Source organism: Pseudogymnoascus destructans, assembly GCF_001641265.1.
Source record: "Pseudogymnoascus destructans isolate 20631-21 unplaced genomic scaffold scaffold_6, whole genome shotgun sequence".
Taxonomy (NCBI): Eukaryota; Fungi; Ascomycota; class Leotiomycetes; order Thelebolales; family Thelebolaceae; genus Pseudogymnoascus; species Pseudogymnoascus destructans.
In genome coordinates this window covers 1,390,675-1,417,952 of record NW_020167525.1, presented here as the reverse complement: position 1 = coordinate 1,417,952, position 27,278 = coordinate 1,390,675, and the positions used below count along the sequence as shown (strand labels likewise).

Here is a 27,278-nt window from a genome sequence, read left to right as displayed (position 1 = left end):
AACAGGGGAGCAAGGAAGTTGCCTGACAATGTGACACCTGATATTTAAGGCAAATACCGAACGGACCCCCATGCTCAAATAATTTATCGATTGGATAGACAAGAACATGAAGCTCGAGGCCAATATACAAATATATATCCCACGACCACAACTCCCACCTCATCCACCGCACCGCGCTTCTCCACCTCGTCGCTCCCACGCTCGATAGAGCTCCACGCGCCCTTTGGTATTTACTCCCCGTCAACCCCGAGCTCCCAACTCCCCCGTCTAACTTCCTCCCCCAGGACCACTCCAAACCCCCCAACTGCACACCACCACACCCGCCGCCCTCGCGGGCTAAGGATCCTTCTCCCGCACACCACCACCACCGCTAACCTCGCAATGTCTCTCGTCAACCTCGCCAACGTGTGCTCGCACCTCCAAAACGCCAGCCGCGCGCGCCTCGGCCTGACCTCCGTCCCCGCCTCGAACATGATCCTCTCCCTCTCCCTCTCCCTCCAACAATCCGGCTTCCTCCGCTCCGTGACCCGCGGCGGCGGCCAACCTCCCCCCGTCGACGCGCTGAGCACCTACGTCCCCGAGCCGGTCACGCAGGAAAACGTAGCGAGCAGGCGGCTGTGGCTGGGGCTGAAGTACTGGAATAACGCGCCGGTGCTGAGCCAGATGGCGATGGTGAGTAAGCCGACGAAGAGGATTTATGTGGATGCGACGGTGATTGCGAAGTTGGTGAGGGGGAGGGATGCGGGGACTGTGAGGGGGCTGAGGAAGCCGGGAGAGTGTATTTTTGTGAGTACTGATAGGGGGATTTTGGAGGCGAGGGAGTGTGTGGAGAGGAAGATTGGGGGGATGTTGTTGTGTAGGGTGTTATAAGGGGGGTTGTAAGGAATATGGGGTGGAAAATGAGGGATGCGGGGATGTATGATACGTGTAACTGCATTGCGTGGTGCTGGTGTGTATAAACCAATTTGTTCTCTTTTACTTTTCGTTCAATGTGTCACTTCCATGTCTTGTTTGCTTCCATCCGCCGAATCGAGCTCCAGCGAATGCCTCGTTCATTCAGAGACCCCAAGCACGGAACCACCTTATGATTCACCCCTTTCTTCTCCTTATGTCGAAGCCTACTTCAACTCAACTCCACGCTTTCCTTCTTCACCTAATACAAACGCACCATCCTGCCAGTCCTTATTATACAACCCATGCAAACCAGAAACAATGGCCTACAACGACTGGCTATACTTCTACTCGCAGTTCTTCTGCCCCGACTGCGGCGGCTTCCACCCCCCCGACGACGGCGGCTACGGAGGCTACCCCGGCCAACAAGGAGTCTACCCCGGACAGCAAGGCGGTTACCCCGGTCCACAAGGAGGCTATCCCGGGCCCCGAGGCGGCCACCCCCCAGGCGGAGGAGGCTACCCCCCCAAAGCAACACCGCCAGCCTCCACCCCGGCCGTGGCGGCCCCCCCATCTACGGCCCCTCCACCGAAACCGCCGACGGCAACACCCCCGTCACCACCGGCCTGGGCAGCCTCTCCTCCCCCCTCCCCCCCTCCCCCCCCCGGCCCCGGCCTCCTCCCCCCCCTCGACCCATCACAGACTTTCCTCAATAGCTCCCTGCACGGCCACCTCCCCGGTTCACGCAAGCATCCCGCGCAAGAGGGATATCCGAAGCGGTTGTATACGACGCCGCCGGATGTGAGTACCATGACGCCCGAACAACAATCCGCGCGCGCCTTCGTCCTCACCGCCCTCGAAATGCTGAACTGGCGCTCCTTCGCGGAAGACATGCAATTCGTCCTCACCACCCACCCCAACGCCATCACCCCCGAACTAGCAAACCAGATCCGATACCTCCTCTACTGCGCGATCCCGCATCTGGAGGACGGGGGCGACGTGCCGCCCGGGGATTACTGTAAGATCCGCGCTGTCTTGGATCGGTGCGCGGAGGTTGGGGAGGTGTGGGGGGGGCCCTGACGTGGGGGTTTGGGTTCGGGAAGGGGGGGGAAGGGCGAGGGAGAGGGGGTGGTGGAGGGCGGAGGGGGAGGGGTGGCCGGATGGGGGGCCGGTGAATTCGGGGGATATTTTGGGGGGATGAGTGGGGACGGAGGGAATAGTAAGGTTTTGTTTTAAGCATATCGAGGATGCAATTAAGCATATCCAGGATGCAATTAAGCATATCGAGGATGCAATGAACTCCTTCCGTCACGCCTGGCTCCAGTGACAACTATATACATGCTCCCCCACCACTCCAGCAATCATCCATCAATCCATCCCCTGAAACCCAATAACCCCATTCGGCGTCCCCCCCTCCCCCTTCACCCCCCCCCTCCCCTTCCTCCTCTTCTGCGGCTTCTCCCCCTCACTATCACTACTATCCTTCTCACTGTCCTCCTCGCTGTCGCTCTCACTCTCACTACTACCCCCCCTTCCACCGTCCTTCTCCGCCCAAACCTTGACTACGTTCCCACCCCCTGAAATCAGACGGCCGTAGCAATCATAGCCCACGCCGATAACACTCTCCACCTCGTCGTGTCTCAGAACATGCCTCACGCCTCGACCTGTCAAATCCACAATCCTCACCTTCCCATCGCCGCAGCCTACAACCACCTCCCTACCCCCCGGCACACGCGCCAACGCATCGAGACTCTCGCCCTCCGCCTTCCCGCCAGGAACAACAACGACTCTCTCCCCCTGATCATCCCACACGCCCCTTTCCCACAGCGTTATCACTCCATTCCCCCCACCCACAACAACTTTCTCCCCACTCCCCCCCGCCCGTGTCGAAAACCCATCCACACTCAACGAACTAAGCAACTCCTCCTGCTGCTCCTCACTCTTAACCAACACGCCCCTCCTCAAATCCGTAACCGCCAATGTCCCCCCCCCGGTAGTAACCCACTGCTTCGCGAACCCCGAGGTGCTCGCATCGGACGGCTTGAGCGGGGTGAGCGAGGAGATATAATCATCATGCGGCCTGTGCGTCGCGGCGGGCTTGGGGGCGCCGAATGAGGAGGAAGAACGCAGGTCGAAGAGGTGCAGGGCGCTGGAGTCGGTGGCGAGGAGGAGGGTTTGGGGCGAGAGGGCGTGCAGGAGGGTGGGGTGGTCGGGGAGGTCGTTGTGCGCGGGGATGAGGAGCTTGGAGGTTACGATGCCGGTGAGGGGGGAGAAGGCTTTGAGGAGGGTGTCGGTGCCTGCTGAGTAGAGAACTGTGGAGGGGGTTAGTTTGATTTTCTAGGTGGAGGTTGGTTTGGGGGGGGGGGGGAAGTAAGTACCTTCGCCGTCTGGGCTGAAGCCTAGGCAGCGGCAGGAGCCTTTGTGGCGGCGCGTGCGCCATTGCGTTTCGATGTGGCTTTTGCCATTGGACAGAGCCGAAAGCGTAGTGGTATCCTCTTCATCATCATCATCATCGTCGGACCCAGCATTGTCCTCCTCCTCCTCAGCAGGAAGGCGGAAAGCCTGAACATGCCCACTGGACAGCCCAACAGCAACAATAGGCTCTGAGGGATGGATAGCCTGGCAGAAGAGCTCGGAGCTGAGGGGCAGCTGGCAGAGGTTCTCGTACAGCGACATGTTTGCGATTGGGGGTCCGCTGGGCGGAGACGGAGGATTGGACCTTGGTGATGGTGGGGGGTTGCGTTGGGGGAGGGTTTCTGTGGTTGGGGTTGGGGTTGGGGTTGGGGGAGTTTTTGGAGTTTTTGGGAGTTTTTGGCGGCAGAATGGGGGTCTCGCCGCTTTTGGGTGGGCGAGGCTGGGAGTTGGAGGAATTTATTTTTCTCATGCGCGAAGGGTCTTATTTTTTGCAGTTTGGACGTGAAATATCTAGATGTTTTGAGGTTGCTATGGTAGAGATTTCACGTAAGATGGAGTTAGGAAGAGGATGACGTTTATAGAAGGTCGGGGATTCAGACAAAGAGAATTCCACAGATGGGTTATCACATTCTTTCCCGTCAGATATTTCAGCCTGTGGTTACGAGCATTCTACGATGTAAACAGTTATACAAATTCTAGAAACATGACAACATATTAGAAGTCTTATAGAAGTTATACAACCAATCGAACCCATACATGTCTCTTCATGACCATAGCCCATGCTTCCACTTGAACCTCCACCAGAAGATAGATGAACACAACTGTAGACACCGCAACTGAGCCACCATTCTTCCTCACAACCAAGCATCAAGCCCAGTCTGCAATGAAAAGAAAGAAAAGTCAAAAAGACAAAAGCCTGTCAGACATCCGTCACCACCCACCCAATCCACGCGCCCAAAGGCAGACGGCAAGACCGGGACAAGATCATCACCACTCTCTAATACAGCCGCCTCTTTCGAGAGCAAAACCGCCACGCTTGCGCGCAGAGCGAGAGTAAAAAGGTATCACTCTTGGGCAGCGAGGAGATAAGTCATCAACCAGGTTGGAATCTGTGGCTTTCGTGAGAAACACAGTATGGGGATGTTTACTAAAGAAAATGATTCCATCTGGGAAGGTGTTAGCTGGTGTTCCGTTGTTCAGACAGCCGCCTGTTTTTGACTGTTGAGGTAGCAAAAGAGCAACTGGTGGGAAGAGTTGGGTTGAGAGCTGGGGGGGGGGTAGACTCACGAAGTAAAATCGACATGAAAAGAAAAGAAGAGAGTTTGGGGGGGGAAGGGAGTTTATATATCTGGCTCGCGTCGCGCTAGTGGGGGTAGGCGAATCTGGTGCATTTCCTGATTCAGATGCAAGTGGATCGAGAGCGCGAAAGAAAAAAAAAAAAAAAAAAAAAGTCCGAGGATGAGATTACGAGGTGGATATTGTTAGATGAATAACTTGGAACTTGACGAAGAGTGCCAAATTAAAAAACGGCAAAAGAATAATATAGCATGTCTTTTACCCTGTAAAGAAGCATATAAATTGGGTTTTCTCATTGTAAAAACAGGCAGGAATAGTAGTTAGAGAATATACCGAAAATACAGTCATGAAGCAGTAGGGCCCAAAGTGATAATTTTGTAATGCATATTCTTAAAATTGAAGCTATTCTAACTACTATATATACTGTTACGGGCTCTATTCCTATGCCTATTCGTGGCTCGGATCCTGAAACCCTCCTGGTTTCGGTCCGTTCCCTAGAGCTTCAGAATCGAAGCTTTTAGAATCGGAAGATCCAGTATCCGGAGGATCACGAAACTGGCTGACACAGCTTCGGTATCAGGGCCCTGATCCCTGTTTCCGGGCCGAGGATTCAACAAAATCAAATCATTCATTCGATCCTGAAGTCTGGACCCAAGACGTTGCGTCTCTATCTAACACATCCAAATAAACGCCAGCATGGTATCATACATTCCCTCCCTCGATCAAAATAATCGGCCGTTAAATCCTCCCAAATATACTCCCACGATTTCCCCTTCCATCTTCATCCCTAAACATAAGCCCTGCTCCCCCCCCCACTCCTCCTGCTGCTGCCTCTGCTACCCCTACTCCCCCTCCTCGACCTATGCCTATGCCTGCTACCATGGCTCTCCCTCTTCACCACCACCACCTCCTTGTGTCCCCCATGCATGTAAGCCAGCATACTAGTAAAGAAAAAGAACAGGCAATTCATAATCGACAGCGCCCAGCTCGCCTTGAGCATCGCACACGTCTTGCTCAACGGAATCCCATAACCCCCAAACCTCACACTCCCCAGCAGCGCAAAGCTAGCCGTGTACGAAGTCGGCGACGTCAGACCGGTGCAGTTATCATCCGAGATGCCGCGGAGGGTGTAGATGCCCCCGATCAAGGCGCCGACGAAGCCGAGGTCGATGAGGGCGACGAAGCGGGCGTTGTTCTTGGAACGGTGGTAGGTGAAGAGGGTGGCGATGGCCCAGACGACGGCGAGGACGACGACGATAAAGAGGACGAGGATGGCGTCGGGGGTGAGGGCGTTGGCGGTGACGTAGAGGTGGATGAACCAGGAGAGCATGCCTACTACTGGGATCTGGGGGGGAGATGTTAGCTAAGGGTTCGAGGAGTAGTATGGGGGTAGCAAGGGGGGACGTACGAGGGTGAGGATTTGGGAGAAGCGCCAGAAGGCGAAGAAGAGTCCGAAGAGCATTGTGGGTGGTTTGTAGTTGTGAAAGAAGGTGGTATGTTGGTGATCGGAATGATCAGAGAAGTGATGCTGTCGAGGTCGCAATACAGGTGTTTGCGACGACGGAACAGGCTGTGATTAGGCGACTTCTTGTCGCGTTTGGCTCACCGCCGAGGTGTATTGAAAAGGACGAATGAAGCCTTTAGTCTGTTTGGTTTGTGATGTCGAGTTTGTACTGTACTCGTTGTTGTGTCGATAGACTCTCAAGCCGCGTCGCTGACCTCGGGGTATTCTCACTTCGCAGCCTGGCAGTAGTGTTCAATACTGATAAGATAACTTCACGATGCGACAGCAAAGAGAGACAGTGAATAAAAGATCGAGAGCGATAGATTACTTACAAATGGGAAAATGGGGGGGTTGGCGGAGGATTTGGGGGTGGTTGGGGTAGTGGAGCCAGGGGGGTCTTGGGGGTTACCAAGGTATGAGAACACGCGCATATGCCCTGTTTCAACTTTTCATATTATCTATATTATATCAAATATACAGAGTACAGCAGGAAGATGAATATCTACTTGATATATCAGTGGTTAAAGGATTCGTGGTGGATGAAATGCGGGATTTCAGCTGTACGCTACCAAGGTATGTGAAATCACGTGATATCGATTCTATCAAATCATGATAACAACTGGCAATGAGACAATTGGATTGAATACCATTCTCAGCACCACATCTCATAGCTACTCGTTCCCACCCCCTTCCTTCCGCGAAGAGACCCTCCCTTTAACCAAGAGCTTTGCCAGATAGTCTGGTATGGCCAGCGGTGGTGTAGATCTTGGTGTGGTAGTTGTTGACGTAGTCGTGAATCTAGGCTACTATCGACGCGGCGGAGAGGCCGTAGCAGGTTGCGCCGGAGGGGTTGTACTCGATGTCGAGCATGCCGGGGAGGGTGATACCGTCCTTGGACCAGCCGCCGCCGTGGGCGAGGAAGTAGTTGGCCTGCGCGGCGCCGGTGGAGGAGCCGGGCTGGGCGAAGTGGTAACCACCGCGGATGAAGCCGGCGTTGGTGGCGCCGACGTACTGGGAGGAGAAGGTGGATCTTGTGCGAGCTGATGATCGGCACTGTATCTGCCGATCACTCGCTTGCCAGACAGGTCTGGAAGGTGGATATGGCAGGCACGCGCACATGCCATAGGACGACAACGCAAGGCATACAACAACTTGGTGAGTCCCTGCCGTGGCGCCGTGGCACCTAGCGTATAGAGTATAGTTCGGCCCATAGAAAAAGCAAGTCGCCGAGCGAGCAGCGCGATTCAGACGTGAGCTGGGTTGTAGATCTCATTGGCAGACTTGCGGGTCATCATGAAGTGCTCCATTGCATCACACCAGGCGTTGTGGCTTGCGTTGAGGCGTATTTTAGTTATGGTTTTGGTTGCGTCCCTGAAGTGAAACAGAAGATCAGTGCGGGGAAACCAAGAGTGTAAGACGGGCATGTGGTCTTGCCGGGGGGTTGCTGGACCGTGGCGGATTTGAGGTGCTTGACAGGTTCCATTGGAGGAGATGGCTGATTCAAGCATTTGCGGCGTTTCGAGAAGGCGGAAAGAAGAAAGCCATTGACGGTTTTAGAGGGGCAACGTTGTGTTGTTGAATCTCCTTGAGGGAAAGAACAAAGGTCAGTTAAACAGCCAAAACACGTGATTGAAACTCAGCTGGAAGAAGATACATGAAGTCTAGAACCATCACAATAAAAATTCATAGATAGAAAGAAGTAATCTTTTATTATTGATGAAGTCGATCATGGTAACTTAAACAGTGTCAGAAAGGCGTGATGAATTCACGTGTTGTGGATTAGCCGCGTCTGACACCCATCGCGCCTGTCGCGGCTAAGCGAATATCAAAGTCGCTCCTTCCCCCAAAACACCACCAAAAGCACCTCTACTGACATTTCTGTGCCTCGCCAGCCGAGATGAAGAAAATAAAAACAATCAACGACAAAGAACAACCCCCCGGTAACTCCTTGTACAGCGATCGGGACGATTTTTTGAAAATCCAGAATGAAAAAGAAAAATATAATAGGTCTCTCACTTGACCGAGTGGGTACTCCACTGCGAGGTCACGGCACTTGAATGGAGACCCCGAGGAAAGCTAGATCCTATCAAACTGACGCGTGCAGTGTGTCGTTATGCTAACCGGCCGAGCTAAACCTCCCATTGTTGGAGGAAGACGAGCAATTGGGGTTTATATAGGGTGTTGGCGGCTGTGGAAGTACAGATGCTGGGAATCACAGCAAATTTTGTATGAGATTCCCAACTGCAGTACTTCAGCACAGAAGTGAAGTCCAGTACCTTACTCTCACCCCAACTAGGCAGCGCACTGGGTACTCACGAGTCGAGTAGTAGAATTTTTACTCACCCAGCTGAGTTACTCACTCATGTCCCGAGTATTGTTGAATGAGGATTACTCACTTGCTGAGTACCTAGTATGGGTCTTGGCAACTCAGTTATATCACGTGTTTGATTAGCCATTACTTATGTTAAAAACGGGGTGCGACTTCATTGATCAAGACGCCATAACTCCAACTCCATTCCCATATTGTTGATGTCCTATTCCACACTATAACCTTTGGCCTTTAGGTACCAGGTTACCAGATGGTTGCCAGAACTCATCTGACCTTCATTCCTGGGTGAGAGACATTTCCATCGATTAAGCCCACAGCTTAAACATCATATCCTGCAAACGCCGAACCAATATCATACCCTTTGCCTGAATTGTCACTCTCTTCGCATGAATAGCGAGGAGGTTTGTCACTATAACTGTTAGTATGTCCCTGTCACTATGTTTAAACATCATACTCTCAAATTCTCGAATGAGGAAGCATTCAGCAGCTTCCTAAAGAGCTAGGATAGCAGATTGCTGGAAGCGAAGATTGGACTTGAAGTCTTCTGTGATTTCCCTAACAAGACGCTGGAATGGGAGCTAGTATCAAGTTGCTGTCTTCTGATATCGCGGAGAGCCTTGGTGCCTATATGTTTATTAGAGAGTTCTGGTAATCCTCTGGTAATCCTCTGGTAATCCTCTTACTAGACTTTGTGCAGCGCGTGGCCTTCTGAGCATGATTGTTGCTAGCTTGAGATGAGCAAACTGGAGCTTTTCTTGCTGTGCCCACAGCCTTTTCCTGTCCCTTTCCGCCAAGCCCAGAGCCAGCCCGTAATCCAAGTGGCATCCTTGGTGCTATGCCGCCAGTTGATCTCCTAGCAGTTTGCTTGGTACGAGTCATTTGCTAATATCAAGGTGAGTTAGTAAAGTAAACACAAGATAAAGAAGTAGATCAAAAGATATGTGTACTTACAGTGAGTTTGTAGAAAGAATATTGCAGAAGAAGAGTATAGTAAAGAGGTAGAGGTTGAAAGGTATGTGTTTTATATGAAGGTGCGCATTGTGGTGTTGTTTTTGGAACAGTAATTCTTTGTAGGTGAATATTCCTTCACAAATATTTTTGTTTGCAACTTTAAAATAACCACGACCTTAGAACCACCTTCCTTGGTTACTCTCCGATCTACACATTCTTCTTCCCTTTTGAGCCTTTACCTCTTCTCTAGGACTTCAACTAAGTTTATTATCTTGATTCTATAGCCAGAACTTCTGGAGATCTCTGCTAATCACGTGTTTAGTTAGTATGGCGAAACTCAAGGCACATGAAGAACTCTCCACTAATGCGAATACTATCAAAGCTCGCAACTGCGTCTCCAACCTTACTGAAGATGAGAAGGCTGTTCACTTAGCACTCAAGGCTGACCATGCTGATCTGAGCTACTACTTAAAGAAGTTATATAAGTCTGCAAAGTGTAAGGATGCCTCCTTACCTAGATACTCGAAGAACCCGCCTCAGAGCTGTTACGGTCACCACAAGCATGAAATCCGACTCGGTGTGGTTTCGGACCAGTAGAGGAGGACATAGCGAGTTACACTATAGTGGGGGACGGTAAGGGTGTAGGGTTCAGGGTCGATGCGGACCTGTTGCGGTGGAAGGTTCAGGGCTAGGGTTGGGATAACCGAGTCGGGCCCGTTTCGGGTACTTAAGGAAACAAACTTAACGGGGTTCCCCCTTCATCTTTTTTGTATCCTTCGTAGTAGACCTATAGGATAGCATCCTTTTAGCCTCCAACTCGCACTCTCATATGCTATTACTGTGAGCTGGGTGCCCTGTGTCATTACACAAAGTATATCGCTGCCTCTACTGAAGACAAGACACGTCTACAGAATGAATTGAAGGTTGAGCGTATTTGTGTTCAGTAAGTTCCTTCTGGTAATCTCTGGTAGCCTCAATCTAACTATAAACAGGACTGAGAAGGGTACCCATGCATCTTGCATTGCGAATCAGAAAGTCAAGAATATTAGCGCCTCTTCTTCTCCACAAGCCCCACCATCTACTCCGCCCAAACAACTTCTGACTGAGCTTGCTGCATTTGAGGGTATCTCAAGTATTCCAATCGATGACAATCATAACAGCGAATGGGAGGATACTGAGGTTGAAGACGATTTGGAGTTGGAGCTTATGTTACAGCGCGAGATATTTTAAATGACGAGGCTGTTCTACCAGATGAGCTTTCCGATGAAGAGATCACTAGCACCCAGGCTCTCTTAACTCAAGCGCACATTGATGTATGCTACCTCATAATCTGGTAATCTTCTGGTGATACTAATAGTTGATAGGCCCATGAAGAGTCCAATTTCCGCAAGTGGCAACATTTCTGGGATAGCTGTATCCACTCATATACGAGAAAGGCTGGAAAGCTGAGAAAGAAGCCTGAGCGTCTCTTTGAGTATATGCCGTGGATTGATGTAGAGGAAGGGTACGTCTCTGATCATCCTAGCAATCTTCTGGCAATACTAATTGTTTATTATAGCACTTTTCACGAGGTTATCCCACCACATAAATATTTCTGTTTGTACGAGCAGGCAGTTTGGAAAGTGGGCCTAATTACCAGGACCTGTGCAGTGGTACCCAAAGTCTTACAATCTTGTCGACAATGGATGGTTGCAAATATCCACTCATAGTTCTAGCTTCAAAGAGGCGTTCTTACTTGTCTACTCTAAGAAGTTTGATAAGGAAAAGTGGGCTAAGGTATCAGCTGCACAGGATATGTTGTTCCTGGAGCTAGAGTAGAGGAGAACTTGAGTTGCTAAAGTTATAGCGCTGGAGTACCTTTCGCGTTGGAAAACCAGGTATTTAAGTACTTCATCGTAGCCAGACTTCTGGTAACCTTCTGATAATCGAGCAATTTGCCAAATGCCATCTCAATACTCAGAGTTGTTTGATTCTGACAGTATTCTCAGACTCTTTTCCGTCTTCTCAACGACTATCCTCATTAAATTAAGTCTGTAAGGACACAGGGCACCCAGCTCACAGTAATAGCATATGAGAGTGCGAGTCAGAGGCTAAACGGATGCTATCCTATAGGTCTACTACGAAGGATACAAAAAAGATGAAGAGAGGAACCCCCGTTGGGTCAATCTCCTTAAGTACCCGAAACGGGTCCGACTCAGCTAACCTGCCTTAACTCTTATCATGTGACCGTAACCTGCCCGACTCAGATCCTTTCCATCACTGAGGGACAGGCATCCTTACAAAGTCCCTGCAGGCCTTGAATATATTGGCAAGTTAAACCAATTCGTCAAATGGACTAAGGATACACACGATATATTCATTGAGTGGTGGAAGCTATCACGATGGTATGAACAACACTCAGATCATACTACAAAACTCCTTATGAAGATTGCATGGGATTCAACCAACTGGAGTTCTCAATACTGGAGAAGTTATCACCAAGGAGCAGACCGGCTTTCTGGAGAACCATGTGTTATTTGTACTTATTGTTCGAAGGCCCTTACGCATCCTGCAATCAAGTCTGCTGGCCCAAAGTCTATGGCAACACATCTTGCATCAGACATTTGCAAAAAGAAGTCACAGATGGGAAGGATAGTCTCTATCAAATGTGAATCAATCAAATGCAACCTCAACAAGTAAGGATTACCAGATTATTACCAGAATTATGTAGGTTAATACCTATAATAAGATCATATTCTCACACAAGAGACATTTTATGAACAAGTTCTATACACAGTTATCTTGACTCATAGCTCGTTCCGCTCAGTCGAGGATCCTCATCAAGACCCTATAAATACTTTAGGTATTAGTAGGTCTGGCCGGCCTCATCAAGCAAGGTGGAGGGATGTTCTTAAGCATATATAATAGATAATAGCGTTCTAATAATCTTCTGATAATCATGGTACTTAGATAGAGGAATATACATGATTCGTTCTCACAGCTTACTAGAGATGGCGAGAGTGATGCTAATAGATGTAATACTTTAACTTAACCATAAAACAGTATTAATCGTATGAGGGACTGTTCACATGATGCATAAATCTTACACGTGATAGCCGAGTACTCACCGGGTTTTTACAGAGTAACTGAGTATTGACCTCACTCACCGAGTCGAGTAAAAGGTTCAGCTACTCACCCAGCTGAGTAACCCACTGAGCGAGTGAGCCGAGTATTGAGCGAGTAGTGCGCAGCCTAATGTCATCCCATGACGAGCCATCTGGGGGTTTTCAGACGGCCAGGCTCGAGCGACAGTTTATCTGAATGCCCTGGAAGGTAAGCTCGAACGCAAGGAGCAGCCTTGAGGAAAGAGTGAAATTTGGCTAATACTCCACTGACGAACACTTCAGATGGCCGACGAATTTGAGGGGGAAGAGCTCTTCGGCAGATAGTCCAGTACGAAGCACATCGATAGGAAGCAAGGCTCTTGCTTCTTTGGTGGTCCATCGATCATGGCCTCTGCTTGTTAACATATATATTTCATGATCGTGAATCTCATAATAATGAGATGTTGGAACTGCGTTCCTGGTAGTACGCTGCACATGCGTAGCCTGTATACCAACTGTGTATATATAGGGGCTTCTCCCCCCGTAGTTTCTCAATCAAGTCGTCAAACTCCAAATTTGTGTTCAACATGAGATATTCGGAGTATTTTTAACAACTTACTCTACTTTGCTGTTCGGACAAAATAACAACACCGTCTATCAGTCACACGGCTATAAATGGGACGAAATTAGCACCCCTTGCGGCATGCGTTGACAGCGGCGTGGCGCTCACTGCCAATCACTAAGTTGGGGGCTGAACTGAGCTAAATCGAGCTGCGCCCATGCCATCGACGGCCTCGACAAACCACAGGAGCGCGAGCCAGCCACCCGATAAAACGGTGTTAATTCCTTACAGCTACAAAATGCCGTGCCGCCCGCAATCCCGGCAGTTGTGCGCACTATCAAAATGCATATTTTGGTATAATATGCACTGAAGCTGCATGTCGGTGGTACAACGAGGGGGTTACGTGGTCGATCCTCCGATCTCCCACTCATAGCTACAGCGTTTACTATAACTTCATTAAAATTATTAATTTGTGCAATGGAGATGTGTAGAGATCGCCGATGAGCATCTATTTTAACGTCTGAAACGTTGGGGCTGACCTGGAATTTAACCATGCAGCGATATGCAGCTCCCTTGCTTTGCGCGCAAAGCAAGGGAAACGCGACTCCGGCTGATTTTGCATTATCTCGATCTTGTGGCATATATGTTTGGCTGCTTTCCCAGAGCCATACCAAACTTACTCGTCTTGGATATTGGATTACTTGTGTTTGGTTTCTAGCTTGGTTCGGTCTAAAAACCTAAAGTTATAATTCACTGTTTGGGTAGCGCATCATGGCGACTCAATTCAATGTCTTCAGCATGCATATTCCCCCACTTTACGCCCTCATTCCCAGTTGCCTGGCTGTCCTAGTAAGTCAAACCGAAATAATCTCGAGAGATAGAATCCCGTTTAATTCTCGTCAGACTGTCCTCTATACACTTTCCCGTGTGATATACAACATTTACTTCCACCCCCTCGCATCCTACCCCGGCCCCAAATCCCACGCCTCCACACGCCTCCTCTACGTCTACTATCATCTCACCGGCCAACTCCCCTACAGATGCCACCAACTCCACACAACCTACGGCGATGTAGTACGTATTGCCCCCGATGAGCTATCCTTCACCAACGCCGATGCCTGGAAAGACATCTACGGCTACCGCCATGGCCACCAGCCCATGCCCAAGGACATGTCCTTCTACAACATCCCCTCCAACGGCGCCCATAGCCTCATCACAGCCAGCCGCGCCGACCACTCGCGCCAACGCCGTCTCATCGCCCATGCCTTCTCCGACAAAGCACTGCGCGAGCAGGAGCCCCTAATCAAGGGGTATGTTGACCTGTTGATCCAGCGCCTGCATGAGCGCTCCAGTACCGGTCCCCTCGATATGGTATCTTGGTACAACTGGACGACCTTTGACCTGATCGGCGACCTTGCGTTTGGAGAGTCCTTTGGGTGTCTGGAAAACTGCACCTACCACCCGTGGATCAGCATGCTCTTCTCCACTATCAAAGCCGGGGCCTTCCTCAGTTCCTTAAAGCGCTATGGCATAAAGTGGATGATGGTGGTGCTGGTTCCGAGGGGGCTGCTGAAGAGTAGGTCGGAGAATCTGCAGCTGACGAAGCAGAAAGTCATGAAACGCCTCGAGCAGGGGACTAGTAGGCCGGATTTCATGAGCCATATCCTTCGTCACAATGATGAGAAGGGGATGAAGGTCCCGGAGATTATAACCAATTCTACCCTGTTGATCGTGGCGGGGTCGGAGACTACGGCGACGCTGTTGTCGGGCGCGACGTATCATCTGCTGAAGAATCCGAGGGTGGTGAAGAAGTTGCAGAGAGAGGTTAGAGAAGCATTTAAGGTAGAAGAGGATATTGATATTGCTGGGGTGAATGGCCTCGAATATATGCTGGCAGTTTTGGATGAAGCGTTGCGGATGTACCCTCCTGTACCGACGGGGCTGCCACGTCGTGTTCCAGGAGACGGTGATGTTATTAACGACCGATGGGTTCCAGGAGGAGTAAGTGTTGGAATCCTGTGTTGGCGCAGACTGTACTGATGGCTGACTACTTGCGAATTAGACAGCGGTGTCAGTAAACAACTGGTCTACCTACCGCTCCGAAGCCAACTTCCGAGAGCCCAACTCGTTCATTCCCGAACGTTTCCTCGACGATCCTCGCTTTGCTTCAGATAATAAGCACGCACTGCAACCGTTCAGCCTCGGACCCAGAAATTGCGTTGGCCGAAAGTAAGTTTTGCCTCTCACGTCTGGACCGGAATGGCAGTGATGCCAGGTATCAAAGTCCACTTGCTGACGATTATAGCCTCGCCTACGCCGAGATGCGTCTAATCCTCGCACAGGTGCTCTGGAATTTCGACATGGAGCTGGCACCGGAGAGCGACAACTGGGCTAACCAGAAGATATTTTCGTTTTGGCAGAAAGGGCCACTGTATGTTAAATTGACGCCGGTAGTGAGGTAGTCAAAGGGATGGAGGCCGGAGTTATTGTGCCACTCAACCGCCTGTAGAAGGAATACGTGGAACAGTCGTGTTTACAGCAATAATAAGTAATATAAATACCCTTGATCATTCAGTGATATCATTGTTTTACTAGACTCCTCTCTGCGTTTCATGTCCCCTTTGAAGCCTTCGCAGCACCCAACTTCCTCAGCCACACATTCCCCAACACCCTCCCCTCCCTCCTCCTCAACCCCCTTCTCTTCTCATCAAACTTCTCTCCACCCCCAACCGCAAGCACGGTAAACAAAGGCATAGTGCAATTACCAGGCTGATGTCTGACAACGACGAGGTGGTGAGACGACGATCAGTAGGATTTGATTCTGGACTGGAGGAACGTAAAGCCGTAGCCGTAGTATCTCTAGCCAATAGGGGGCATTGTTGTCTGCAAGTCACGTGCGTAATATTGTGAATATGTCTTGGCATTGTTTGGGTTGTTATGAGAATGTTATTAGAGAGTAGTCTCCGCATGACAAAACACATCAAGACTCTTGATTGTTTTTGTTGTTTTTGTTTACGACTGAGGGGAGGAGTGTGACTTATTGGACAGACCTTGTTAATGGGCAGACGCCCTGGAACGGTACATGACGAGCAGTGGCAGTTGGGGTTAGGCTGCGCACTACTCGCTCAATACTTGGCTCACTCGCTCAGTGGGTTACTCAGCTGGGTGAGTAGCTGAACCTTTTACTCGACTCGGTGAGTGAGGTCAATACTCAGTTACTCTGTAAAAACCCGGTGAGTACTCGGCTATCACGTGTAAGATTTATGCATCATGTGAACAGTCCCTCATACGATTAATACTGTTTTATGGTTAAGTTAAAGTATTACATCTATTAGCATCACTCTCGCCATCTCTAGTAAGCTGTGAGAACGAATCATGTATATTCCTCTATCTAAGTACCATGATTATCAGAAGATTATTAGAACGCTATTATCTATTATATATGCTTAAGAACATCCCTCCACCTTGCTTGATGAGGCCGGCCAGACCTACTAATACCTAAAGTATTTATAGGGTCTTGATGAGGATCCTCGACTGAGCGGAACGAGCTATGAGTCAAGATAACTGTGTATAGAACTTGTTCATAAAATGTCTCTTGTGTGAGAATATGATCTTATTATAGGTATTAACCTACATAATTCTGGTAATAATCTGGTAATCCTTACTTGTTGAGGTTGCATTTGATTGATTCGCATTTGATAGAGACTATCCTTCCCATCTGTGACTTCTTTTTGCAAATGTCTGATGCAAGATGTGTTGCCATAGACTTTGGGCCAGCAGACTTGATTGCAGGATGCGTAAGGGCCTTCGAACAATAAGTACAAATAACACATGGTTCTCCAGAAAGCCGGTCTGCTCCTTGGTGATAACTTCTCCAGTATTGAGAACTCCAGTTGGTTGAATCCCATGCAATCTTCATAAGGAGTTTTGTAGTATGATCTGAGTGTTGTTCATACCATCGTGATAGCTTCCACCACTCAATGAATATATCGTGTGTATCCTTAGTCCATTTGACGAATTGGTTTAACTTGCCAATATATTCAAGGCCTGCAGGGACTTTGTAAGGATGCCTGTCCCTCAGTGATGGAAAGGATCTGAGTCGGGCAGGTTACGGTCACATGATAAGAGTTAAGGCAGGTTAGCTGAGTCGGACCCGTTTCGGGTACTTAAGGAGATTGACCCAACGGGGGTTCCTCTCTTCATCTTTTTTGTATCCTTCGTAGTAGACCTATAGGATAGCATCCGTTTAGCCTCTGACTCGCACTCTCATATGCTATTACTGTGAGCTGGGTGCCCTGTGTCCTTACAGACTTAATTTAATGAGGATAGTCGTTGAGAAGACGGAAAAGAGTCTGAGAATACTGTCAGAATCAAACAACTCTGAGTATTGAGATGGCATTTGGCAAATTGCTCGATTATCAGAAGGTTACCAGAAGTCTGGCTACGATGAAGTACTTAAATACCTGGTTTTCCAACGCGAAAGGTACTCCAGCGCTATAACTTTAGCAACTCAAGTTCTCCTCTACTCTAGCTCCAGGAACAACATATCCTGTGCAGCTGATACCTTAGCCCACTTTTCCTTATCAAACTTCTTAGAGTAGACAAGTAAGAACGCCTCTTTGAAGCTAGAACTATGAGTGGATATTTGCAACCATCCATTGTCGACAAGATTGTAAGACTTTGGGTACCACTGCACAGGTCCTGGTAATTAGGCCCACTTTCCAAACTGCCTGCTCGTACAAACAGAAATATTTATGTGGTGGGATAACCTCGTGAAAAGTGCTATAATAAACAATTAGTATTGCCAGAAGATTGCTAGGATGATCAGAGACGTACCCTTCCTCTACATCAATCCACGGCATATACTCAAAGAGACGCTCAGGCTTCTTTCTCAGCTTTCCAGCCTTTCTCGTATATGAGTGGATACAGCTATCCCAGAAATGTTGCCACTTGCGGAAATTGGACTCTTCATGGGCCTATCAACTATTAGTATCACCAGAAGATTACCAGATTATGAGGTAGCATACATCAATGTGCGCTTGAGTTAAGAGAGCCTGGGTGCTAGTGATCTCTTCATCGGAAAGCTCATCTGGTAGAACAGCCTCGTCATTTAAAATATCTCGCGCTGTAACATAAGCTCCAACTCCAAATCGTCTTCAACCTCAGTATCCTCCCATTCGCTGTTATGATTGTCATCGATTGGAATACTTGAGATACCCTCAAATGCAGCAAGCTCAGTCAGAAGTTGTTTGGGCGGAGTAGATGGTGGGGCTTGTGGAGAAGAAGAGGCGCTAATATTCTTGACTTTCTGATTCGCAATGCAAGATGCATGGGTACCCTTCTCAGTCCTGTTTATAGTTAGATTGAGGCTACCAGAGATTACCAGAAGGAACTTACTGAACACAAATACGCTCAACCTTCAATTCATTCTGTAGACGTGTCTTGTCTTCAGTAGAGGCAGCGATATACTTTGTGTAATGACACAGGGCACCCAGCTCACAGTAATAGCATATGAGAGTGCGAGTTGGAGGCTAAAAGGATGCTATCCTATAGGTCTACTACGAAGGATACAAAAAAGATGAAGGGGGAACCCCGTTAAGTTTGTTTCCTTAAGTACCCGAAACGGGCCCGACTCGGTTATCCCAACCCTAGCCCTGAACCTTCCACCGCAACAGGTCCGCATCGACCCTGAACCCTACACCCTTACCGTCCCCCACTATAGTGTAACTCGCTATGTCCTCCTCTACTGGTCCGAAACCACACCGAGTCGGATTTCATGCTTGTGGTGACCGTAACAGCTCTGAGGCGGGTTCTTCGAGTATCTAGGTAAGGAGGCATCCTTACACTTTGCAGACTTATATAACTTCTTTAAGTAGTAGCTCAGATCAGCATGGTCAGCCTTGAGTGCTAAGTGAACAGCCTTCTCATCTTCAGTAAGGTTGGAGACGCAGTTGCGAGCTTTGATAGTATTCGCATTAGTGGAGAGTTCTTCATGTGCCTTGAGTTTCGCCATACTAACTAAACACGTGATTAGCAGAGATCTCCAGAAGTTCTGGCTATAGAATCAAGATAATAAACTTAGTTGAAGTCCTAGAGAAGAGGTAAAGGCTCAAAAGGGAAGAAGAATGTGTAGATCGGAGAGTAACCAAGGAAGGTGGTTCTAAGGTCGTGGTTATTTTAAAGTTGCAAACAAAAATATTTGTGAAGGAATATTCACCTACAAAGAATTACTGTTCCAAAAACAACACCACAATGCGCACCTTCATATAAAACACATACCTTTCAACCTCTACCTCTTTACTATACTCTTCTTCTGCAATATTCTTTCTACAAACTCACTGTAAGTACACATATCTTTTGATCTACTTCTTTATCTTGTGTTTACTTTACTAACTCACCTTGATATTAGCAAATGACTCGTACCAAGCAAACTGCTAGGAGATCAACTGGCGGCATAGCACCAAGGATGCCACTTGGATTACGGGCTGGCTCTGGGCTTGGCGGAAAGGGACAGGAAAAGGCTGTGGGCACAGCAAGAAAAGCTCCAGTTTGCTCATCTCAAGCTAGCAACAATCATGCTCAGAAGGCCACGCGCTGCACAAAGTCTAGTAAGAGGATTACCAGAGGATTACCAGAGGATTACCAGAACTCTCTAATAAACATATAGGCACCAAGGCTCTCCGCGATATCAGAAGACAGCAACTTGATACTAGCTCCCATTCCAGCGTCTTGTTAGGGAAATCACAGAAGACTTCAAGTCCAATCTTCGCTTCCAGCAATCTGCTATCCTAGCTCTTTAGGAAGCTGCTGAATGCTTCCTCATTCGAGAATTTGAGAGTATGATGTTTAAACATAGTGACAGGGACATACTAACAGTTATAGTGACAAACCTCCTCGCTATTCATGCGAAGAGAGTGACAATTCAGGCAAAGGGTATGATATTGGTTCGGCGTTTGCAGGATATGATGTTTAAGCTGTGGGCTTAATCGATGGAAATGTCTCTCACCCAGGAATGAAGGTCAGATGAGTTCTGGCAACCATCTGGTAACCTGGTACCTAAAGGCCAAAGGTTATAGTGTGGAATAGGACATCAACAATATGGGAATGGAGTTGGAGTTATGGCGTCTTGATCAATGAAGTCGCACCCCGTTTTTAACATAAGTAATGGCTAATCAAACACGTGATATAACTGAGTTGCCAAGACCCATACTAGGTACTCAGCAAGTGAGTAATCCTCATTCAACAATACTCGGGACATGAGTGAGTAACTCAGCTGGGTGAGTAAAAATTCTACTACTCGACTCGTGAGTACCCAGTGCGCAGCCTAGATGACATGGTGTACCACTCTCAATGTGTGACTTGAATTCAAAAAGCCAAAGTATTGCTTGCAAATCCACCGGTAACCACCTCAACAAATAAAAAAATCCCACATAGGACCTTACCTACCTAATCCTGTCCCCTCAATCGATGGGGAGTCAAATCTCAGTACATCCCCATCAGCCGCGTAACTTACGCCAGCCGCGCGCGCCAAGACCAAGCAGGGGTAACTTACGCAGCAGCCGCACCCGCTCGCTTCCCCATCCGAAATGTGTTCACTACTTGGCCTGTATCAAGCCTCACCCGAAGCTGCCAAACAACTCCCAATTGCATCCCCCACGAATCCCAAAATGCGATTCCTCCATCTCCTGCCGTCGCTGCTGCTAGCCGGCACGGCTCTCGCGGCTGAAAAGCCCTGGTCATTCAAGGACGCGACTGTTTCTGTTATTGGGAAGGGGAGTCGTACATCCAAGGAATCGTACGTCCACGTCTCCAACAGCTCCAATTCCCCCAACCCCCCCCCTCCAAACACCCCAATTCCCCTCCCCAAGCCCCCAAAACAGCAAAACTAACACCCGCACCAGTCTCTCCCCCTCCAAGCCCCTCGCCCAACCCCTCGCCCTCGGCCGAGCAGGAACCCTCAAGCTCTCCCTAACCACAACCTCCACCACGCCCTCGCGCCCCCACCAAGCCTTCCTCACCCTCACGGACCCCACAACCGGCCTCTCCACCTCCTTCGCCCTCCAAACCCGCACCACCGGCGCCGCCACCCTCGATCTCCCCTACGCCTCCCTCCCCTCCGCGCTCCTCTCCTCGCCCTCCCTCTCCGCCTCTCTCGTGCTCGGCTCTTTTGGCTCCGTCCCCGCGTCGGAGACGAGGCTGTTCAATATCGCTCTCAGCGCCGATGAGGGTCTCGCGCAGGTCGAGAAGCCGCCGATGAGATACGGGAAGTTGGCTGAGATCCACCATATTTTCGTGCCGGAGCAGAGTAGCCCGCCGAGGGTGATTAGTGTCTTCTTCACGCTCGCGGTGCTGGCTACGCTCCCCGTGGTGCTGGGTGCGTGGGCGCTGGCGGGCGGGAATGCGGGGCATGTTGGTGCGGCGCTCGCTGCGGCGCCGGTGAGCCATGGGTTGTTTTTCGGGAGCTTGGTGGCGATGGAGGGGGTGTTTGCGATGTACTATGTTAGTTGGAGGTTGTTTGAGGTGTTGCCGCTTGCGGGGGTGGTGGGGGCGGTGACGTTTGTGAGTGGGAGTAAGGCGTTGAGTGAGGTGCAGGCGAGGAGGGTGAGGGGGAGAGGTGAAGGGGGAGAGGTGAAGGGGGAGAGGTGAAGGGGGAGAGGTGAAGGGGGTTGGGGGTGTGTAAAGATGTAGATTATGGTGGAGATGGGGGGAGTTGAAAATGGGGATATGGGAGTGGTAGATTGGGGAGTGGGTTGGGGGGATAGATTGGCTGTATTGCTATGTTTATACTAGGCACGCATGATATCACGTTTGCTTGAGAGGAATGCGTTGGTGGTGCACTTGCTCTGGTTATACAGACATACGACTACTGAGTCGTGGGAATTGTAGACTTCAATCTCGGGGATTTACGAAATAGAAACTCAGCACAAGTACAATAGTTGCTATTGCTACACAGCTTTTATCTACCTGGTATATCCTAATACGACCCCCCCATCCCATCTACACCTACAATCTCCTCAGGATATCCGCCACCACCTCACTCGTCTTAGCCGTTCCCCCAAGATCAGGCGACAAATACTTGCCCTCAGTCAAGTTCGCATCAACCGCCTTATAAATCAACGCCGCAGCCGTCTCCTCCTTCAAGAACTCCAACATCAGCGCCACAGACCTCAACGTCGCAATCGGGTTCGCGATATCCTGTCCCGCGATATCGGGCGCACTTCCATGGCAGGGCTCACCAATTGCGAATCCCTCACCCACATTCGCCGACGGCACAAGCCCGAGCGAACCAACCAGCGCCGCGGCGCCGTCGGAGAGGATGTCACCGTACAAGTTCGGCGCGACGATGACGTCGTAGGTCTCGGGCTGGCGGAAGAGCTTGTAGACCATCGAATCCACGATCTGCTCCTCGACGCCGACACCCTTGAATTGCGGCAGGGCAAGGGCTTCACGGGCGGTGGTGCGGAAGAGCCCGTCAGTCTGGGAGAGGACGTTGGATTTGTGGGTGATTGTCACGAGGGGGGCGGAGTGGATGGATGGCGCGCCCGCGTCACGGATGCGCTGGCGCGACTGCGCGATCTCAGCGGCGATGAGGGCGATGCGGTGGGAGGCCTTCTGGGAGATGCGCTTGATTGCCTCGGCGACGAGGGAGCCGTCGGGGGCGGTGAAGGTGCGCTCCTCCTTGACGTAGAGGTCCTCGGTGTTCTCGCGGACGATGACCATGTCAATAGGGTTCGCGGCCGTCATGACGGACTTAACAGGTCGAACGTTCGCATAGAGGTCGAGGCGCTTGCGGAGTGCGACGATGGGGGAGGAGTAGCCCTTTACGGCAGTGGAGGGGGATTGGACGGCGCCGAAGAGAGCCCCGTCGCACTCGTGCTTGAGGGTTTCGACGGTCTTGTCGGGGAGTGCGGTGCCGGTCTGCTCGAAGGTCTCGAAGCCGGCTTTGAGGTCGACGAAGTCGAATTTGAGGCCTAGGCTGGCTGGGAGGGCTTCGAGGAGGCGGCGGCCGGCGGGGATGACTTCTTTGCCGATGCCATCGCCGGGGATGAGGCCTGGGGGGAGGGGAGGGGGTGGTCAATTAGGTGGGAGGAGTTGGGGGGGGGGGGGGGGGGGTGGGAGGGGGTAGGTACCGATTCTGAGGGTTCTGGTAGCCATTGGGAAGGGTTGATGGAGGTAGGGTAGCTCTCTCTTTGAAGCTGCGATGTCGGGGGAAGAGGGAAGAAAGAAAGTAGAGTAGGATGGGGATGGGAGCGGGTTAACAGATAATCCGATGGCAATAGAGATAATCCGATGGCAATACAGATAATCCGATGGCAATCAACCACGTGATTTGTACTCGACAGAATCCCGTCCTGTTCCGGTGTTCAGCTGCCAGTAGACGCCTACTATGCACACTACATGTAAAATACAGCAGACCAGAGAAACCTCTTCCGCACATTTGAACCATGCCGAAAGTACTCTACCGAGTATCGTTCAGGGCGATTTTGTATGGGGAAAGTATCGTTTGGGGCTATTTTGTATGGTGAAAGTACCTGTTCCCTCCCCCACAGACCCCTATTCTGTTCCTCTAGACACGCCAGAAAGTACAAGTCCTCCGTAGTACGGCGTACCGTTCAGGGCTATTTTGTATGGTGAAGGTACTTGTTCCTACTGTTTTACTGTTTGTCCACACGGATATTCGAGACACCACCCGTCTCGAATATCCCAACTTTCCCCCCGAATCCTAAATTTACTGCCTCTTTCTTATAATCCTAATATGCTTCATTTCTATTCTATATAATATCGGTCTTTTATATATTCTACGTACGCTGCCATTTTTTGGTATTCTGTTGCTTCTCAGCATATACCCGCCGTCCTGCGCGTCATACACTGTTTGCTCGAGCTCCCGTTTGCGAACGAATCACCCCCCGAGGACCTGCCCAAGGAGGTAGCCAGGGGATTGATTGCCCGCCATTCCAATACCACCACCCCAAACTCGTCCGTCCTCCAACCATTCTATTCAACCCAGAAAAATAAAATAAAAAGAAGATATATAAACCGCATGAGAAGGACTACACGAGTCTCCGCGTCATCCATCACTGTGGTCTTCTCTACCATTGTTCCCATCTCCCCCAACAGCTCTCTCTTCGCTGGGCCGTTCCTACATATACGCTATGTCTAGCCAGGGGCGATCCGCCAGCAGCGGTGTCCGCAATCTCCGTGCTATGTTCGAGAACAAAGACGACTCAACAACATCGCCACCACAACACAGAGGACGTTCTCCAGCCCCATCAATTGGTATGTGAATACCTTTGTGCATCTGATTCAGATGCTTGAGTTGCCGCAAAGAGCTTCCCTGTCCTGTCTCGTTGCTACCACCTGCCTCCGCTCTTCATACCCTGCAACAGCTCCCTTCTCGTTCCTCAACAGCTCAAGCTCAAGCTCAAGCTCAAGCTCAAGCTCAAGCTCAAGCTCAACCTCAACCTCAACCTCAACCTCAACCTCAACCTCAACCTCAACCTCAACCTCAAGCTCAACCTCAACCTCAACCTCAAGCTCAACCTCTACAACTTTATTAAATCTCAACTGACACAAGGCAAGCAGGAAACAACAGTGCATCGCCACGACCGCTATCGAAAGTACGAACAAGCTTTGTCGCAGTCGAGCGAAACGGTCAAACAGGCATACAGTGGGGCTTAAGGAAAGAAACAACCGTCCCACCCGAAGATTCCACCATGTCACAACGGCGAGGAAGCTTCGCCGAGAATGAAGCCACCGACCCCGACGTGGTAATCGAGAGGAAGAAGTCCATCCAGGCCGAGTTCAAGGCTCGGGAGAACAGCATCGACGTCTCCGAGACGATTCCCGAGTTCGCCCTCGAGATGCCCTCCGCTGCGGCGAGCAAGCAGGGAACTCCGACTATTGAGCCCAAGGATCCTATACTACCTGCAGCGCATACCCCGACGGGGAATCCAGACAAGCCCTCGACGGTGGAAGAGCGTAATGCAAAGCTTCTCCCGGCCGACGTCAAGGGTGCAGCCGCAGTCTCTGGTGGCAAAGCTCTGAAGGGTGCCTCGGGAGTTGGAGAGGACCTCAAGGGCGTCACAACTGGCAAGCTCAAGACTGCATCTTCAGCCAAGCCAGGCGACAAGGTAGCAGCAAGCAAGTCTTCCAAGCCCGCTCCAATTTCGACCACCAAAACTTCCACTCTGTCGAAATCAAGCAAGTCGCCCGCCCTCCCAAAAACCCCCGTCTCCAGCACCTCCGCCAAGTCAAGCACCAGGACCACCAAGCCCGCGGCCGAAAAACCCACCAGACCCTCCACCACAACCACCACAACCACCAAGCCCGCCGCGCCAACCACCCGCACCACCAACCCAGCCACCAAGAAACCCCCCCTCCCATCCTCAACAGGCTTCACCAAGCCCCTCCCCAAATCCCCCACCAAACCCGCTAAACTACCCCCCTCCCTCACGGCGCCCACCTCCTCCTCCCTCTCCAAGCTGACCGACGACGCGCGCCGCACCAGCGCTGGGGCGACGAGGTCTTCTAGTGGGGTTAGCCAGAGTCAGAAGTCGGAGCAGTCCCGCAAGGCGCCGAGCAATAGTAGACCATCCCTTGGACCCCCCCCGGCGGCCGCGGCGGGATTGAAGAAGCAAACCTCGCGACAGAGTCTCCCGAAGGCGGTGGCGCCGGCGGATGAGGGGTTTTTGGCGAGGATGATGAGGCCTACTACTGCGTCGGCGGGGAAGACGCATGATAAGGCTGGGACGCCGCCGAAGCCGAGGGTGGCGGGGATGGAGAGGCCGGGGACGAGGAATGGACATAATGCCAGGGGGGAGAGTGGTGGGAGTCCTGTTTCGGCGAGGCCGCCTGTGCCGACGGTGGGGGCGGTGCCGACGTTGAAGCCGTTGGGTGGGAAGGCTACGGCGGGGAGGGGGGGACGAAGGGGGAGGTGGGGGCGAAGAAGGAGGGTTCTACTGCGGCTGAGGCTGTTAAAGCTGTGGAGCAGGTAGCAGGGCCTCCTGCAGTGGAAGAAGAGGTTCCAGCACCAGCCACCACCGAAGAGACCGCACCAGCAGAGACGGAGGTTGAGATCGACGAGCCAGCTCCTGGTGTCGATATCGAGGAGGTGGAGGAAGTTGCTCCTGTCGAGGAAGCCGCTGTTGAAGCCGCGGTGCCTGTTGAAGAAACCACCGAAGAGGCGACTGAGGAAGTTGCATCAGAGGTCCCCACGCAGGACGAGCCAGTCGTGACGGACAAGGTCGACGTCGAGGCTGTTATTGACAACACCGAGGAACCTGCTGTGACTGATAAGGTCGACGTCGCTGCTGTTATGGAGGAGGCTGAGAGGGGGGATGAGGTCGAGGAGGTTGAGGTGGAGGTTGAGGAGGTTCCTGTGGTTGTTGAGGCTGAGTCTGAGGCTGCGGATGAGGAGACCCCTGCTGTTGTTGTTGAGGTGGAAGCTGAGACTGCCGAGGCGGATGTGGTTGAGGATGTTGCTGAGCCTGCCGTCACCGCTGCTGTGGAGGAGGAGACCGCGGACGTCCCCACCACCGCCGTCGCTACCGAAGAAGGGACGCCCGCCAAGGGTGACAAAACCGAGAAGGCGGAGGTCGAGGAGGTTGAACCCGCAGAGGCGTCTAGTGATGTCACGACCCCTGTTGCGAGCGCGACGCCGGTGGTTGCTTTATAACCCGCCTCTCGCTACAAGATAGTTGGGTGATATCTTTAACACCGTGTGTATGGGGTGAAGAGGGAGGGGGAGAGGGGTGGAGGTTGTAAGTTTAGTAGTTATATAAAGGATTGGATTCCAGCGATGGTTTGAGGGGAGAGGGGAGGGAGCGGGGAGGAGGGGGGAGAGATTGGATAGAAAATAGAGAGAAATTAAGATAAATATAGTATTTTTAAGCGGTTAATAATAGAGTTCACTTCTCATCGTCAGCAACTTAGGCACTGAAGGTATATGGGTGAGGCTAGTCAATTAGGGCCATCTATATATCGTACATCTGGTGTTTCATGAACTTTGGTTTCCGCATCATAGTGGCCGATTACCGTAAATTTGTGTTATTGAACTTGAGATAAGCTCGTCGTGTTTGCCACTTACTCATACAGAAAATAATCACCAGCGGAACAGTTGCCTGATACTTTTATAAGAGCCACTTATCATTCTTATACCCCACTACCTACATTCTCATCTGTTACTATTACAACAGCCACCTGGTATTCCTATGCCCCACTACCGGAACTAAACCCTGCATATCTTAC

At 50.8% G+C, this 27,278-nt stretch overlaps 12 protein-coding genes across 12 annotated transcripts; 7 read left to right on the top strand and 5 right to left on the bottom strand.

Moving 5' to 3' along the window:
- Nucleotides 1-12: 12 nt before the first annotated feature.
- Nucleotides 13-983, top strand: VC83_03580 (uncharacterized protein). The gene is made up of 2 exons (XM_024467226.1): nt 13-226; nt 285-983. Exon 2 carries the CDS (start codon nt 382-384, stop codon nt 868-870), a length of 489 nt encoding a protein of 162 aa, XP_024325968.1. The 5' UTR covers nt 13-226; nt 285-381; the 3' UTR covers nt 871-983.
- On the top strand, nt 984-1,971 carry VC83_03579 (uncharacterized protein; the record flags this gene model as incomplete). Its single annotated transcript, XM_024467225.1, has 1 exon — nt 984-1,971. Exon 1 carries the CDS (start codon nt 1,003-1,005, stop codon nt 1,969-1,971), a length of 969 nt encoding a protein of 322 aa, XP_024325841.1. The 5' UTR covers nt 984-1,002.
- A 61-nt stretch (nt 1,972-2,032) lies between these two features.
- On the bottom strand, nt 2,033-3,670 carry JIP5 (WD repeat-containing protein jip5). The gene is made up of 2 exons (XM_024467224.1): nt 3,270-3,670; nt 2,033-3,203 (listed from the first exon to the last, which is right to left on the bottom strand). Exons 1-2 carry the CDS (start codon nt 3,565-3,567, stop codon nt 2,260-2,262), a joined length of 1,242 nt encoding a protein of 413 aa, XP_024325840.1. The 5' UTR covers nt 3,568-3,670; the 3' UTR covers nt 2,033-2,259.
- A 1,302-nt stretch (nt 3,671-4,972) lies between these two features.
- Nucleotides 4,973-6,435, bottom strand: VC83_03577 (uncharacterized protein). Its single transcript, XM_024467223.1, has 2 exons — nt 6,011-6,435; nt 4,973-5,947 (listed from the first exon to the last, which is right to left on the bottom strand). Exons 1-2 carry the CDS (start codon nt 6,062-6,064, stop codon nt 5,390-5,392), a joined length of 612 nt encoding a protein of 203 aa, XP_024325839.1. The 5' UTR covers nt 6,065-6,435; the 3' UTR covers nt 4,973-5,389.
- Nucleotides 6,436-6,904: 469 nt separating this feature from the next.
- VC83_03576 (uncharacterized protein) lies at nt 6,905-7,225 on the bottom strand (the record flags this gene model as incomplete). The annotated part of the gene is made up of 1 exon (XM_024467222.1): nt 6,905-7,225. One exon carries the CDS (start codon nt 7,223-7,225, stop codon nt 6,905-6,907), a length of 321 nt encoding a protein of 106 aa, XP_024325838.1.
- Nucleotides 7,226-9,713: 2,488 nt separating this feature from the next.
- VC83_03575 (uncharacterized protein) lies at nt 9,714-11,204 on the top strand (the record flags this gene model as incomplete). The annotated part of the gene is made up of 6 exons (XM_024467221.1): nt 9,714-9,882; nt 10,281-10,329; nt 10,379-10,518; nt 10,602-10,699; nt 10,751-10,890; nt 11,102-11,204. The coding sequence occupies 6 exons, from the start codon at nt 9,714-9,716 to the stop codon at nt 11,202-11,204; spliced, it is 699 nt and encodes a 232-aa protein (XP_024325820.1).
- Nucleotides 11,205-13,604: 2,400 nt separating this feature from the next.
- On the top strand, nt 13,605-15,594 carry VC83_03574 (uncharacterized protein). Its single transcript, XM_024467220.1, has 4 exons — nt 13,605-13,880; nt 13,935-15,032; nt 15,094-15,260; nt 15,337-15,594. Exons 1-4 carry the CDS (start codon nt 13,803-13,805, stop codon nt 15,491-15,493), a joined length of 1,500 nt encoding a protein of 499 aa, XP_024325819.1. The 5' UTR covers nt 13,605-13,802; the 3' UTR covers nt 15,494-15,594.
- Nucleotides 15,595-17,553: 1,959 nt separating this feature from the next.
- On the bottom strand, nt 17,554-19,044 carry VC83_03573 (uncharacterized protein; the record flags this gene model as incomplete). Its single annotated transcript, XM_024467219.1, has 6 exons — nt 17,554-17,656; nt 17,868-18,007; nt 18,059-18,156; nt 18,249-18,379; nt 18,429-18,477; nt 18,876-19,044. 6 exons carry the CDS (start codon nt 19,042-19,044, stop codon nt 17,554-17,556), a joined length of 690 nt encoding a protein of 229 aa, XP_024325837.1.
- A 1,576-nt stretch (nt 19,045-20,620) lies between these two features.
- VC83_03572 (uncharacterized protein) lies at nt 20,621-21,677 on the top strand (the record flags this gene model as incomplete). Its single annotated transcript, XM_024467218.1, has 2 exons — nt 20,621-20,826; nt 20,933-21,677. Exons 1-2 carry the CDS (start codon nt 20,699-20,701, stop codon nt 21,675-21,677), a joined length of 873 nt encoding a protein of 290 aa, XP_024325836.1. The 5' UTR covers nt 20,621-20,698.
- A 111-nt stretch (nt 21,678-21,788) lies between these two features.
- LYS12 (homoisocitrate dehydrogenase) lies at nt 21,789-23,260 on the bottom strand. The gene is made up of 2 exons (XM_024467217.1): nt 23,162-23,260; nt 21,789-23,083 (listed from the first exon to the last, which is right to left on the bottom strand). The coding sequence occupies exons 1-2, from the start codon at nt 23,184-23,186 to the stop codon at nt 22,035-22,037; spliced, it is 1,074 nt and encodes a 357-aa protein (XP_024325835.1). The 5' UTR covers nt 23,187-23,260; the 3' UTR covers nt 21,789-22,034.
- Nucleotides 23,261-23,739: 479 nt separating this feature from the next.
- On the top strand, nt 23,740-26,026 carry VC83_03570 (uncharacterized protein; the record flags this gene model as incomplete). Its single annotated transcript, XM_024467216.1, has 2 exons — nt 23,740-24,308; nt 24,615-26,026. The coding sequence occupies exons 1-2, from the start codon at nt 24,185-24,187 to the stop codon at nt 26,024-26,026; spliced, it is 1,536 nt and encodes a 511-aa protein (XP_024325834.1). The 5' UTR covers nt 23,740-24,184.
- A 320-nt stretch (nt 26,027-26,346) lies between these two features.
- Nucleotides 26,347-26,706, top strand: VC83_03569 (uncharacterized protein; the record flags this gene model as incomplete). The annotated part of the gene is made up of 1 exon (XM_024467215.1): nt 26,347-26,706. One exon carries the CDS (start codon nt 26,347-26,349, stop codon nt 26,704-26,706), a length of 360 nt encoding a protein of 119 aa, XP_024325640.1.
- Nucleotides 26,707-27,278: the final 572 nt, after the last annotated feature.